The sequence below is a fragment of the Cygnus atratus genome, chromosome 4, assembly GCF_013377495.2.
Source record: "Cygnus atratus isolate AKBS03 ecotype Queensland, Australia chromosome 4, CAtr_DNAZoo_HiC_assembly, whole genome shotgun sequence".
Lineage (NCBI taxonomy): Eukaryota > Metazoa > Chordata > Aves > Anseriformes > Anatidae > Cygnus > Cygnus atratus.
Window position 1 is genome coordinate 31686048 of NC_066365.1, and position 15678 is coordinate 31701725.

At 40.1% G+C, this 15678-nt stretch overlaps 2 protein-coding genes across 3 annotated transcripts in view; both read right to left on the minus strand.

Moving 5' to 3' along the window:
* Positions 1–772: 772 nt before the first annotated feature.
* LRAT (lecithin retinol acyltransferase) lies at positions 773–3563 on the minus strand. Its single transcript, XM_035548814.1, has 2 exons — positions 2936–3563; positions 773–2825 (listed from the first exon to the last, which is right to left on the minus strand). Exons 1-2 carry the CDS (start codon positions 3488–3490, stop codon positions 2673–2675), a joined length of 708 nt encoding a protein of 235 aa, XP_035404707.1. The 5' UTR covers positions 3491–3563; the 3' UTR covers positions 773–2672.
* Positions 3564–6751: 3188 nt separating this feature from the next.
* LOC118249137 (uncharacterized) overlaps positions 6752–15678 on the minus strand; it is a 59384-nt gene continuing 50457 nt past the window's right edge. For both annotated transcript variants that reach the window (XM_035548832.2, XM_035548825.2), the window contains exons 19-20: positions 9917–10007; positions 6752–8812 (exon numbers count right to left, since the gene is read on the minus strand). In XM_035548832.2, coding sequence (XP_035404725.1) covers positions 8738–8812; positions 9917–10007 — 166 coding nt within the window. In that variant the 3' untranslated portion in view covers positions 6752–8737. The remainder of the gene's footprint in view (positions 8813–9916; positions 10008–15678) is intronic.

Consider the following 15678-nt stretch of genomic DNA (forward strand, 5'->3'; position numbering starts at 1 on the left):
CTCAAGCCTGAAATGCAATGCTCCACCTAGGGCAAGTGCTTATTTTTACTCAAGTAATTACAGAAAAAAGTTGACATTGACATTTACCAAAATATTTCAGAGCACATACACCACCCGCTGAGCTGAACATGAGAATTCATGCCTGCTAGTCGTTTTTCCCCTCAGACTATGACTGATTTGACTTATGCCTGACTTTCATAAAATTTCCAGATCTCTTTTAGAATTACTGTTGGTAGGAAAAACTCCTTACCACGCAGCTGAACTTCTATGCCTTTACCCATGCTATTACTGGTCTCTGATGAATGGACCCAGCAGGATAGCCTAGACTATTTCATAGTATTTCATAAGCTTCTTAAAATGTTATGCTTTGAAGGAAAATTCTCTACTAATGCTTCTGGAAGTCCACAAGGAGCTGGCTTCATTTCTTTTGTAGAGACCCCTATGAAAATCCCAGTTTAGTCCCCAATATTAATCCAAATGCTTCCTGCTCAACACCATCAGCAAAACTGTTCCTAGAGCAGGAACATTTCTCTGCCTTCCAACAATCCCACTTACAATCTGGTTACTGGTCATGACCCCGCTGTTTATTGTATAAGTGAATCATAAGAATTATTGGAATTCTTATAAATCCCAGCTAAATAAAGGGGAAAATAAAAGCCCACCTGTAGTTAGACACCGTGTAACTGCATGTTAATGGACTGTTCACTGCCCTTCTGGGATATGTAAGAGAAATTCTACAGCATTATACGCCATATCACGAGACCATTAGACATTTTCAAATGAATAAATTCTATTTATATAATTACAGTAGTGACTACAGTTCATACCTTATGCACAGCAAGTAAAAAAAACACATTGGAATTTAATGTAAATATTAGTAATGCATACACTATGAAAAAGCAATTCATGTAGATTTAAAAAAAAAAAAAAAACAACACCTTAACTTTAAGAAGGTTACCAGCCACGGTTACGTGGAGCATTACAATCTTTGAAAGCAGAACAGAAGCTGTTTACAAGGACCCAACAGTAATTGATATCCAACTGCTTTGGAGCTGGGCTGCAGACTGATTGTGTCCTGAAAGCTAGGCTGAAATCCCCTCTCAGTTGATGACTGCAGCAATAATGCTGTTGTTTCCTATGAGACTGGAATTTCACCCCGGTCTTTACATTCTTTGTCGGTTATAGCAGAGGAGCCAGAAGAAGAAAGACGATTAGAGAGCGGCCAAGGAGACTCACAGTTTAAGAACCCAATCTTCAAACAGCTGTAGGTGTAGGGGAGGGAGAAGGGGGGGTTATAATATAGCTAAACAGAGTCTTACTGTAAAAATGGGAAAAAATGGCAATTTTGGTAGCAGAGCTGATCAGGATACTGAACATGGCTGAGAAAGAAGTGGATCTGAGCTTGAGTCCTTGGTGAAGACACCGTAGTATTTGCCTTTTGACTAGAAAAGAAGGTGAGCATAGTGCATGAATGTGCAATCACATGTATAGCATGCCATTCCAAGAGCTGAACAATTTCTCTGCATACATTAAGACATTGCCGAAGAAAAATGACAACAAAACAATATTTTTTTTAGCACTTAAACAATTAGATGAACTTGATTTCAAATCCAGCTTTACACATTCTTGATAAAAAGGCATCAACACTGCAGATTTTTAGCACCGACTGCTGGCTTACAACTTATTTGCAACAGACGAGTATAGAAATATGCCTTCTTTCACAGAGGCATCCTGTTTTAAGGCAATATCCAAAACAATACAGTGACCACAGGAACCGCACCAACGCCTGATGCTTTACAGCACTCACATAGTTCCAATTACTATGGGAAAGTAGGAACTAGATGGGCATTCATATTTGTTTTCCTCCTCCTCCCAGACACATGCCCTGGAAGACTGGAAGTCTCTGATATTTATATGACACTAGCTTTGAAAAAGCAAACTGTTTTCCTCCCGTACCACTGAGAACCCCTCTGTAGCCATACCAACCACTACCAGTAGCAGAATGCTGAGGTATTGCAGGCTTTCCCTGAAAGTTGTTCGATACATAGCAAGTGTTTATGCAATCAATACAAATGAGAGATTTGTGAGCACTTCCCAGAAGGGAACTCAGAGGACCACAGCCAGATGCACTACTGCAGCACAGAGCACCCAGGCGAGGGCTGTTTTTGGCTATCAGAGAGAGGCAGTTTACCTATTTGTATCTCCCTTAAAGGATATTTTAAAAAAAGACAGTAACTTTTGAATACTAAGCATATCTGTCAAAGTAAGAGGTAAGTAGTTTGTTGTCAATATCCATCGCTTTGTGACACTGCATTGTCCATTTTATTAATAGCTGAGGCACCCAGGTACGCAGCTAATAAATTAAAGCCCGTGAAGGATATCAGCAGAATCAATTATGGCTACAGGCAAGGAGCAGAACTGCATCACACCCCTACTTTTTAGTGATTTTAAGGGTGCGTGAGAATGTACCAACTGAGATTTTCAGGAAATCTATTACTCGGCTTACACAGTAAGCTATGCCTCGCGTCCTGTATGCCAGACACAGCGGTCCTGGAAAACAGCACACGAGGTTAAGAAACGTTACGCAACGCCAATGAGTAATTTGTGCTTTTATAAATACAGTAGTGTACATCCTATATACAGGCGCCGTCTGCGGGCCCTCGGGAAGGCCGTCAGCCCGCCATCCACAGCAAGAAGGTAACGAGGATGGTGGGCAGCGTGGTGGAGGGCGCCAGGCCCAGGCAGACCACCGCCGCCAAGCCCACCAGCACCGAGGCGAGCACGCTCCTCTGGTCGCGGATGATCATCTTCACGGTCTCGCAGAACTGCAAAAAAGCACGCAGACAAACGCAGGGCGGTGGGGTTAGAGGGGCAGGAGGCAACACCAGACGGGCTTCTCCCCGCTACGCCCCCCAGTTCCCCGTCGCCCCCCTACCTTGTCGGTCTGCAGGCTGACCGGGGCGCCGTAGCGGCAGTAGGTGACGAAGTGCTCGCAGTTGTTCCAGAGCAGGCTGTAGGCCGTGGCTCCCACCAGCTTCTCGGCGCGGCGGGCAGCCTCCTCGCTGCCCACCAGGCGGTCCTTGAAGAGCCGGTCCATGTGGTTGACCAGGATGCTGCCGCCGTAGGCGAAGTCCTCCACCGTGTCCACGCGGATGCTGGCCGTCTTGGTGACGACGCCCAGGATGAGGCGCTTGTTGGTCACCACCCGCTGGATCTGCCGCCGGTCGTCGGTGAGGGCGGGCAGGATGTCGGGCATCAGGTGGGCCACGCGGTTCTCGCCCAAGTAGATGCCGAAGTGGACGAAGAGGGTGCGCGGCACCTCCAGCAGGTCGCCCCGCTGCAAGCACCCGGCGGCCGGCGGCGGCGACGGCGGTGCCGGCGGCGGCGGCTCCCCCCGGTCGGTGTCGGCGGCGGGCAGCGGCCGGAGGTGTGCGAGGAGCAGCAGCTTCTCCAGCAGCAGCGTGGCCGCCTGCGGCACCGCCTTCTTCATGGCCGGCCGGCCGCGGGACACCTCGGCGCCGCCGAGAGGGCCCCGCCGCACGGCCCAGCTTTTCTAGGCTGCCGGGCGGGGCGGGGCGGCCACCGGGGCCAGCCCACCGGGCCAGCGGCGAGCGGAGAGAGGCGAGCGGGGAGAGACCGCCCCGCCGGGCCCCAGGGCGGTGGGTGGCCCCGGGGAAGCCGCCTTCGTGGATCTGAGGGCTAAATCCTGGCAAGAAACCCGCAGAGGAGCCGCTCTCTGCGGCCACAGCCCCCCTGGCCCCGACAACCCGCTGGGGCTGAAGGTGCGGCTTTCCCCATCCCGCTGCCTTCCAGCAGGTTGGCTGCGGCTGCGGCAGTGCCCCGTGTAATATCATTGAACCAGGAGCAACACTGCTGTGTAACACCATCCTACCTCACCAGAGACAAACCCATTTCACACAGCAATTTGCTTTTTGCTCCCCACTCGCTTTCTGTGATCCACTTTCACTGTGGCTTAAGGCCAAGACACTGCCTATAAGGCCTTCGAGCAGTAGGACTTCTTTGATCACTCCAGCAAGAAAAAAAAAAAAAAAAAATGTTTCAACATCCCTTTTCCCTAGGAAACAGCCCCAGCACAAATAAAAGGCAGAGGGGACAGGCAGGACCCAGCAGGTGAGAGCCTCCTACCACCTGAGCCAAGGCCCAGGGAGGATCCTGGGGACAAGAACGATGAGGCTTATCATTGACCCAGAGCAATTTTTCCACCACTCCCCAGTGAGGAAAATATGTCATGGGTGTGGGTTACCCTGGTGCTCATCAACAGGAAACGAGCACTGGTATCGCCCTCCCCCTTGCCTCCTGCTCCCAGCAGAAAGAGCAGCTTCTTGGGAAACACGAGGTTATTCTCTGCTTGGTTCAGCTGCAAAGAGAGGTCCACAGTAACCTTGTTTAGCCACTGGTAACAAGTGCTGAGGCTCTGGCCTGTAATCAATGGGATCAGGCATTTGGGATTTCCTCTGGAGAGTCTCAGCCAAATTTTTATGCAACAGAAGCTTAGCTCTCTTTCAAGCCCCCTACTGCATCCCACACCACTCAGAAAGGAGGAAATACCGTGTAGATGTGGTTCATGGTGGTGGTAGGAACGCTGTGGATTAGCCACCAGCCACACAGCTACTTAAAATCTTTTAAAATCCAGACATTTAAACATATTTGGAAGGTCTGAGGCTTTTGCTCATGCCTACAAGTAAATAAAAACAGGCACAGTTTTTTCTTTGCATTTCAGTGCATTTTTAAGGTTTTGGAGAAAAAGAAGAGATTAAAAACCTGTCCTACACAAGAGAAGGGAGAGGAATTCAGCTGAACTCCCTGACAGAAACAGCTATTTCCTAACTGGATCTTTTACTTGGAGGCATCCTTTGTTTGCTTTCTTAACATTAGTGAGCTTTAATCCCCAAAATCACCAGGGTCCATTTCAAGTAAATCCAGAGAGGAAGCCAGGATGAAACCGAAGAAGAGGAATCACAATGAGGAGGAGACTTGAAGTCTTACTGCATGGGAGGGTTTCAAAGAAATAAGGTGATACACGTGACATTTCTTCAGTGATAATTTTCTCATACCCAAAGCACTAATGAGCTTTGTCTCTCCCTGCCCCCCAAACCGCTCACCTTCAGGTTCAGAAACTCCCCTGCAATGAGCACTAAAGGCACTACACAGCCGACAGATCTGTGAAACAGCTTCACTCCTCCAGCTAAACACATACACAGTGGCAGCAAGTGAACGCCACCCCAATAATGCTTCATCACTACCATGAAATTGTCTGAGCATGCAAAACACTTAGTACAAACTCATTTCTGAATTATGCTTAATACAATAACGAACTCATTTCTGAATTAAACCATTCAGAATATTGAAAGGAAAACCTACACGCCATTTTCTGTAGTCAAATTCCAAGGGTTGCAACACCTCTTTCAAACTGCCACCATGCAAAATGAAATTTAAATGTATACTTACCATTTTTTTTTTTTTACTCTGCTCAAAGGTTAAAAAAAAAAGCAACATATTTTAGCGTAAGAATCGTTTCACTGGAGATGGCTAAATTGAAAACATACTTTTTGCCTCAAACTGGGACTCCAGTGGCTGACTTCTTTCCCATCCTCTTGGATCGCTTTTGTGCTGTAACTTTTATACCTTCAATTGACAGATTAAATTGCCCCAAAGCTGGCAAAATCATTTGAAGTGTTAAATATAACACAGCAAACAAAGTACTTGTTTGGACTGTTAGCTGCTATGGAACAATTTCATGATAGACCCCATGATTTATTCTTGAGATTTACATAAGATACAGTAATGAAGCTTTGGGAGGTGAAAAAAATGCTGCCTTTGTTTTGTATTGCATTTGAGCAGCAGCACAACAAATTCCCAGGTAAGAGGTGTGAGCCAGCTTCCATTACACTAAAAACTTAGTGCATCAGAAGGATCCTTGTTTTTAGAATTGTAGTCATTATTTCCGTCCTGCCCTCACAGGTAACACAACAGGGAAAAAGCAGGAAAGAAAGGCAATTGGAAGCGTAAGTACTTGCCTATAAGAGGAACAGCCCTGGTTTAACAAGCAAGCAAAATGCATTTGTTAACTGATTGAAGTTAAGCCAATGCTGGCTGCATACACGCTCACCTCCCAGTACAATTTGTTTTAATCAAACTTTGTTTTCAATTGCTCAGTTTCTACTGTAGATTAACAGGCAAATGCAGCTTTAACAAGCTTTCAGGTCAGCTGGGATTGCTGGAACAAGTACAGGATCATGAATTCAGAACATACTAAGGAGGATAAAAACTTTGGATAGGGATTTCTGGAGGATATGTTTTGCAAGAAAAGTATCTGAAAGGCAATGCCACTTGATTTAAGCTGGTGCACTGAAAGAAATAATGGACAGAAAACATGTTTGTGAAGGATGGTTTCACAGCATCCAAAAGGGCAATTCCACAGATAAAAAACCCCTTTGTATTGCCATATCCAATCCACTTGAACACCATACAGTTCTTTTAAACAATTTACAGACTCTATGGTAGAGCTGTAAATGACCAACCCTCTACAACATCATATTGCTCTTTTCAGTTTTTGTATTTAACAAAGACCAGGGACAGAAGAGAGAAAATCTGAAGGAAGAAGGGAAGCAACAAGGCAAAGCATGAAACTGCAAGTAAGTGAAACAACCCCCAAACAGAACATTAAGAACCTCTGAACTAAGTAGCACTGTCTTCCAGGAGAAGAAACAACTTAAATGACTTGAACAAATTAATACTTATAAACGTATACTTTAATTCTAAAATAGTTGCATACACATTTACAGAGTCACGTAAGCAGCATATACAGTAAACTACATATATTTATTGTAGCCTTTTTATCCTTGTAGGTTTGCTATTGAGGTCTATCACTTTTTTTTTTTTTAATTTCCTCTCAATACCTTTGTATGTTTTGCTAAACTAACAGGCTTTCAAATTATTAACAAGTTTTCTGAATGAACAATGAATGTAAACATGATAAAAACAGCACAGCCTTTTCCCTTTAAAATTATAAAGTTGGATACTTTTCTGCAACTGACTCATTTCGTGACAAATAGACTGAACCATGCTGAATACACAGGTAGAACTTACAACTGGCTAAGAGAGTAACATGTTTAGATGGATAAAGCTTTCACTTACACCTTCAAGTCTAATGAACAAAACCACAGAAAAAAGTGGGAACAATTCCTTGTGCAGTCCTCATTAAAATCAAAAGGCAAGGAAATTAATAATAGCACAGACTGAGATTTAGTAAAGTTGAAGAGAGTTTTGGTTTACAAAATACTTTTCATATTTTTTCCATGATATTATTAGTAACACCTCATTGTCAGCACTAAACAAGTAATACAGTCTCCCCAAAATAAAGGGGAAGATTAACTTCTGAATAAAATATGTCTGAACATACAGAGTAATATTCATATGGCTTCTGTGGAGGAAATACAGACAGCTATTGGGAGAGAATGTGCATCCTGATATTGTCATAGGCAGCATGACAAGGATCTTAGAGTTTCTGCTTATTTAAGTGAAACCGTCTAGGAGTATCCTAGTTTGAACATGGTAGTAATATTTTGCTGCTAGGGAGAAGGCTGGATGCAAAAAAGGAAATAGAGGTGGTAACTGTCAGTCAGAACAGAAACAAGAGTGCACTTCATTCAGCACAGTACTCCTTCACAGCAGGAAACAAACCTTTCTGTGGAAGGCTTGCGGACCATTCTGTGGGAAAGGCAATGTCAATGACAGCCAAATAGACTTAATCCAGACAGGACTCTGGTACACAAAATGAAGACTTAGCAGGCCTGAAAGAAAACAAGGCACACCCGCACTGCCTGGTCCCCCCTTCTCCCTGCTAGGACTGCCTCATCACAAGAGCGAGTGAGCAGATAGTGTAGCTCACACCATTCTCCTGTCTGCATTTTCCAATTGATTCCCTTGCCAAGAATTGCAGTTTGTTACTGGTTAGTGCTTTTCAACTGATGGATTCATTAGTGAGATGTTGGAAATTACAATAAAGTAATCTGTCATTAATTGGACAAAGTGCTGGCAGTTCAGTGAATCACCAGCAAAGGTCAGTATTTACTATCGGTCACTATGTAATGGTAACAATTACATTTCTTTACTGCCCTATACTGCCCTTGTGCTTAGGGACATGGTTTAGTGGGTGATATTGGTGGTAGGGGGACAGTTGGACCAGGTGACCTTGGAGGTCTTTTCCAACCTTAGTGGTTCTGTGATTCTATAGGGAAAGCTGTTCTCCAGTGCTAACTTCTTAGTGACGCACATCAGCTTACCTAACTTCGCTCTATGCGCAGGTCAAATACAATTGACAGGAGTTCAACGATATCGGTCCATTTAGTTTTTAAATAAAGATTTAGAGAAGGAAAAGAGATGAACGGAACAGGAGGCAATTTTCATCATAGAACAAAGATTATCTTGTCTCATAATTAAATGTTGCAATTTGTTTAATTCTATTTTACAGGAAATAAATTAATTCTTCATCCAATGTATTATCTAGACAGGAAATGTTATCAGTCACAGACAAAGCTGTTAGTCTGCTATTACTCAAAAGAGTTGCTAATCTGTGCCATTTAAGCTAAACCTCAGAGAGAACTGTCACTGATTTCCCCTCTGTGACTTTTATAAGTCTGACTTAAGAAGCCAGTTCTTTTTTATAACATTTTGTATACTACTCAGTGTTAAAAATATATGTATCAAACACCTGTTATTCTATCAATGATTTTAAATCAGGAACATTTTTAATCTGGAAATCCAGCAGCATCTGCCCAAGTGCTTTGCCCTGTAAGAAAAAAAAAAAAAACAACCAACACTTCATCATTCTATTTAAATTTATAACCGTTGTAAATCAAAACAGTTTAATATGGGATTTTTTTTTTCATATCAGTGTAAGAGTCCTTTCAGTGTAAGAATTCAGCATGTTTTACATGTTTAATGTGTATTTACCTCTACATACCTTCATAGAGATTTGGGGTGAGTTTTTAATCGAGACTTGAATTATATATTCACTCAAATTATACTTTTTCCATATGCTACATTTACCTTTTCATTTAATTACATTAATTCACAAGTGAGGCTTTCTAAGTAAGAAATACTACACAGTTAAGTCTTCCAGCATTTAATCCTTAAGATTGAATAGTTCCTTCAATTTGTTACCTACTGCTAAAATCAATTTATTGATTATTATTCAACTCTGCTATGCAATTCATACCTAGCATCACCTCACTTTGTGAACAAACCTATTGACTACCCTGAGATTATTTGTACACTTGAGCATTTCTCAGCCTGTGGTGGTAGAACTGTGCTTTACTGTAGCTATAGGACTGCCATGTTAAGAGATCTCATCATCAGGTTTAGATGTTTCAAATATTTAATATTCAAAATTTACATTTGCAAAAAATTAGTTTTATATTCGCATAATGTGGTCAACACAAAAGATCTATGCATATATTTTTCTCTTTCAGATTTATATTAATAATAATTTAACTATATTAGTCATGGTTTAAGCTAGAGGAGTCAGTACACAGTTGCTGTGTGTACTAGGAAAAACTATCAGAACTGTGCAGTAAGTTCATATCCTCCAAAACAGCCTTTAAAAAAGCTTATTTACCTGGTACATCTAAAACCACAGGTAAGGACAAACTATTAATAGAATCTTCAGATCGGTTATCTTGTACGTATCTTTTTCACCAGATATTCTAAATCATCTCTACTTCACTATGCTGTTTTAAAACCTTAAAACAATGAAGTAGATAATGTATACTAATAGGAAATTAATAGGAACTAAAGAGTCAAAAAACAAAAGCTTACTGCTCCAGCTCATAAAGCTGGAAGAGACTGTGGGATACCTAGTCACAAAAGATAAGTGCATTAAATCAATACATGCCTGTGGGTCACTTCTCAGGGATGCTATGCCACCACCACCAAGGGAATTCTTCAGAACAAAATTTAATCCATGGATTCCTGGCAACTCGTACCTGTAAAATAAAGTTTACTTTTTTTTTTTTCTTTTCTCTCCAGGAGATTTTGTAGGAAAACACACACACAAAAAAAACTGAACAACACACGAAGCAAAAGATAACATGCAAAAATTTGGATGCTCATGGTAGCATCCTCACTGATGACTCAAGTCTAAAAGTTAACTGATGGTTAACCCATGGCTTTCCCTGACTTCTTGTTCCTCACCCTTACCCCAAATCAACTGTATTTAACAGTTTTAAAAGATGATCCCTCCTCCTCCTCCATACAGAAAGCTCCATAGGCAAGAGGTTCAAATCCAGTGTGAGTTAACAAAAAGGACAGAAGGAAGTATTTTTAATATTTCCTACTTCCGATGCTAAAAAAATACAATCATGTAGTTCCCAGAACTCACTTTTGCTGACGACTGCCTGCTGATTTGGAAGTCATGCTCTCCATTACTGAGAAATAACCATGAGTCACTAACTCAAACTCTTACAACTAATCATAGAGGATTTTATAACAAATAACAAGTAAAGCTACACTTCAACACTCTACTGGAGCCATGTGCTTTGTTAAGATAAAATTATCTTATTTTAGTGTGACAGACCATTTTTCTGTTCCACTGCCTGCCTCTGTAAGCATTTTTCCATCCTTGCTTTTGGCTAGTACAGCTCCAATTCAGAAACTTTTGTACAAGTTTGTCAAATGGCTTTGTGGTTTCCTAACAAAGCTATTTCAAATTCCATAAATTGGTCTATATCATATTTCCATTTTCCTATCCCTTCATATTTTTTCAGTGTTTTGTCTTCTTCCCTGTACTCTTCCAGTGCTTCTTGGTTTTTGCTTTCCTGCAATATTTTATTTATCTAAGGACTTGATGGCTTTCCTTTTTTTCCCCCTTAGTAAAAGATTTCATCAGAACATCGGCAAGATATGAGTAACTGAAAAAGACCTTATCCAACTCTTACTATGTCTCTGAATGTTTTGACTGCTACGGTTTAAATCATATTTCCTCCAACGCTGCCTGTATTTCTTTAGTCATCTATCTGATCTTCCTCCATTTGCAACAGATTCTTCAAAATCTGTCCTCCAAAAGAGATGTAATTTCTTGAAGTACTATTGTACGGCCGATTCTGTCGTTCTGAGGTTTTTCTCCAATCCCTTTTTGGCACTGTGAAAATTACAGCTGTTGGTGATACTCACTGCTCGGCATGCCCTTGTGTCCTTGGGAGATGAGCTAAACCTTTCGTGGAAGCAAATGTGGTCAACCTATGATTCTGTTGAACAGCCTGGCAAACGCTTCATTCTCGTTATGCTCTTGCAAGCACCAATCAGTATGTCTGCACCCAACTCCCAGGAAATGATTTGTCATTATTCTTTCTACTCTTTCATTCTTCTTTATTATTAACATTATTAGCTGTTATTAGCAAGAAATTTGCTGCTCTCATTCTGTTGACCTGCCTTTAAATCTGGTTGCCAGGCAACATTATCATGCTTAAAAGGCATATTCACTGGGAAAGCGGGATTTTATTTTATTTTTTAAAATTATTTTATATTTTTAATCCAACAGTGCTCTACCAGACAACAGGAATATGAAAAATAAAGCAATTTCAACAATAAGTCATCTATAGAACTGATTAAATTTAATAATATAATCAACCACACAGCAAGGATCAGATAACCTTGCAAATTTTTCAATTAAAAAACCCTATGCAAATTACAAATGACGATATGCTATGAGAACTAGAGGTCTACCAAAAACACTAGACTGTAAATTTTACTCTGAAAAACCTACAAAGAAACAACCATCATAATAGTCTTAAGCAGCAACAATACACCAATCACATTGCCATGCATTTACCCAACATCATTAAACAATTTAAGTTAAACTGAGTGAAATCTAAAAGAAAAGCTTTTGATTGAATTGCACAATTACATAATGTTTAAGAGCTGCTTTTTAAAAGCACAGAAAACAAACTTTTCAAAGAACAAGGCTGTGACAGAAACCAATAATATAATGAAAGTTCACTGTTGTAGCTAAACTCCTATGCTTATGCTCAACGGGGGTTGACTGCTTAACTACTTCCCTTAAAGTGCTGTCCATACTTATTCAAAGAAGTTATGTTTCCCTGTGAATTTCCTGTTAAAAATACACAGAAATTATGTTATAAAAATTGCATTTTTATTTATTTTTATTTTATATTATATTTATTGTATATTTATATTTTTAAAAATTATTTTTATTATAAAAATTTATTAAAATTTATAATTTATAAAAATATAAAAATTATAAAAAATATGAAAAATATTTTATATTTATATTTATATTTTATTTTTATATTTTTTAATGCAGATTTATTGCATTTATATTGATAAAAAGACATCATTCTTCTTGTAAGAGAAAAGTAGAAGCTGAATACATAAAAAAGATGTTTGCACATGAAATATACTGTAGAGAGCTACATGAGGTTTTTTTCCCCCCACATAACAAATACGTATACAAAAAAATCAATTAATTTAAAAGCGTCCGTACCCACAGAAAAGTAGTTTTGTTTTTCAGCTCCTAGTAAAAATATCCCATAGAAAGGAATCAGCTGTCATATTGTTTTTCTGAGCACTGGAATGTTCTCAAAAGATAGAGAAGATAACCATACTTTAGAGAGAGAAGACAAAACCAGCAAGTTCTCCCACGATAAATGGGCAATCCTTCTTAAATAACTGACCTGAGACCAGAAATGAAAAGTTTCTTATTCTGTTTCTTCGAAAATCCTCAGAAAGAACTGTATATCTGTGAGAAGTTTTAATAGAGATACAATCCTATATAATGGAAATATATAACTGCAGAACTGAGGATGAAAGCTGTGTATAATTCTAGTGCTGTGAAGAGATGAAAGTTATCAATATGGCAAATGATATATAATAAGCTAGTCAAGTTTTATCTATTGAAGAACTTTCCCTTCTCCAATCATATTCACTCTCTAGTACTTCTTTAGAATGACCACCTCTCCATTTATAAAGACTCGTTTATGCAACACCACACATATAACCTAGTCTTAGAAAGAGAGAGGGCAAAATGCCTAAAGAAAAAGTCTTTCATATGCATGAAAAAAGTCTTTCACATGATCTTGTGGATGCCCTGCACCTTACTGTAGCATTGATGTTATTTTTAAAGGCAGTACCTGTCAGAAGACTTGTATGTGCATATGCGGAATTCAAGACTTGACATCCTTTTCTAAACTTAGAGCCCATTTCTGTCTGCATACAACTCTCTGTTCCTTAGCTTCACTTAGATTAGTCTAAGTTTTCATGTTGAGCTTGCACATCACTGCTATGCACCAGAAAAACCCTGATTAACTGTTGTACCTCTCAACAGTTACTCTCCATGGGTTGAGGGGGAAGGCAATTGCATAGACTTGTCTTTATCCCTGAATGATTATCTTTTGTTACCTTGTTACCTGAAAACTTGGAAGCTTCCAAGCTTTCAGTGATTTCTATCAAAAATAATCCCCTCTTTTACTCTGGTTTGGTATATCTATTTAAATAGCCTTAAGGAAAAAGAATGAAAGGCAACTGGCTGACAATCTCTGCTCTATACTGAGGCAGAACTGTGGTTGGTATGTTTTTAATATCAAAAATAATACATTTTTAAACCACTCACATTTGAAATGAAGGAAAATGAAAGAATAGGATAACCCTTTTTATTACAGTAAAAACTAAAAATAAATAACTCAAAAGCAACTACAGAGTCTGAAGCACATGAGCATAATCATAATTCTAAACATTTTCACAGAAGAATCTATTCTCCTCCCTCCCCCCAAGCAGTTTTTCAATTCACTCACAGAGCTCCATTATCACATCATTAAAGGAAGCCAAAACCAGGAACAGATAATCTAATTAATCAAAATTAATTGGCTTTACCCAGACACAGCATATTTCAACTTTTATTTATGAACATAAACAGCATTAAGGAACCATAATGAATCAATTTCTATACATATAATTAGGAGGCCTGACTTTTTTCCCTTTCTCCACTCATTTCAGAGGAAATTCAATTTTCTTGATATTAGAATTCATTAGTTTCATAGATTTGTTAGCACTTATGAAACGGGCGAGATCTGCATTGATCTGCTTATCAAGAGAAAAAACAGCACAACTCACAAAGCAAGAGTTAAAATAGTTCCACATTCTGAGCTTTGAGATGCACCCTTCTGACTCAAGCTCTCTGAATAACCAAAAAGACAATAGTTTCCCAGCACCCACAGAAATACATGATTTTGGCAGAATGTCCATTGTTGCAGAATAATTGACTTTATATCAAAACAGGTTTTAGAAGACTGAAGAGTTTGTTACAATATCGAAGTTCTTGTTGGTTTTTAATGAGACACTGAAGTTTAAAACCTGTTGACTGTTTTACTGGACATATATGGATGAGCACTATTACCTCATTCTACAAGAGCAGTATGTTTCACTTGCCAGGCCCCAGGAAAGATCTGAACATCATCCCTTGGTAGCATGAAAACAAAAATGTTATGTATGCTGTCTACTGGCAGAGGACTAGGATGCATCCTCTTTCATACTTTAAGAAATTAACTGTGTTTTTTGCTTAAAATTCTGGTTTGGTGTATGTGGCAAAAAAGCAGGTGATAGCAAGATACTTAAAGGAATATTTTCCCTAAAGTAAGTGAATTCCTTAAAAGTTAAATTGTTTTGCAGAGACAGTGATAGAATAAGGCATGTTTTTGATGGAAGATCAGGTAAGCTTGGGCTCCAGCCTACACTGGTTGCACGCATATTTTTCAGATGGTATTTTAGAGATTTCAAATTCCCAGGTCTGCGGTGTCTCCGAAGCTTGGGAAGCTTCCTTTACTAAGGCTCTCACAGTCTCCAAATGGTTCAGAAACACTTGAAATAGACATTTCTCAAAAGGATAGCGTAAGTGATTTCTATTTGGTAAATACCTTTTGTATTGGAACAGAACAAAAATATAACCCTAACACTAAAACTAATTCTGAAAATTGAAATGTGCCCTTGATGCTAAGGAAGCTAACTATATTCTTGGCATTAGGCCAAGCATTGCCAGCAGGTCAAGGGAAGTAATCCTTCCCCTCTACTGAGCACTGGTGAGAATACATCTGCAGTACTGCCCAGTTCTGGGACCCCTCACTACAAAAAGATCTCTAGGCATCCTGGAAAGAGTCCAGCAGGGTCATACCAAGATGATTAAGGGACTGGAGCATCTCTCCCATGAGGAGAGGCTGAGAGAGTTAAAACCGTTCAGCCTGGGGGAAAAGGAGGCTCATCAATCTTATCAATGTGTACCTGAAGGGTACCTGAAGAGAAGATGCAATGAGGGTGGAGCCAGGCTCTTTTCAATGGTGCCCAGTGCCAGGACGAGTGGCAACACACACAAAATGGAAGAGAAGAAGTTCCATCTAAACATCAGGAAGCACTTCTGTACTGTGCAGGTGACAGAACACTGTGGAGTCTCTTCCTTGGAGATTGTCAAAATCTGTCTGGGCATGGTCCTGGGCAACCTGCTCTGCGTGTCCCTCCTTGAGCAGGGTGTTTGGACCAGACAACCTCCAGAGGTTTTTTACCTCTTAACCAGTCTGCAATTCTGTGAAATGCCTTCACTGAACTGATTTACTCCCTTTGTCCAGCTTCAGGAGGGAATTGAATTCATACATT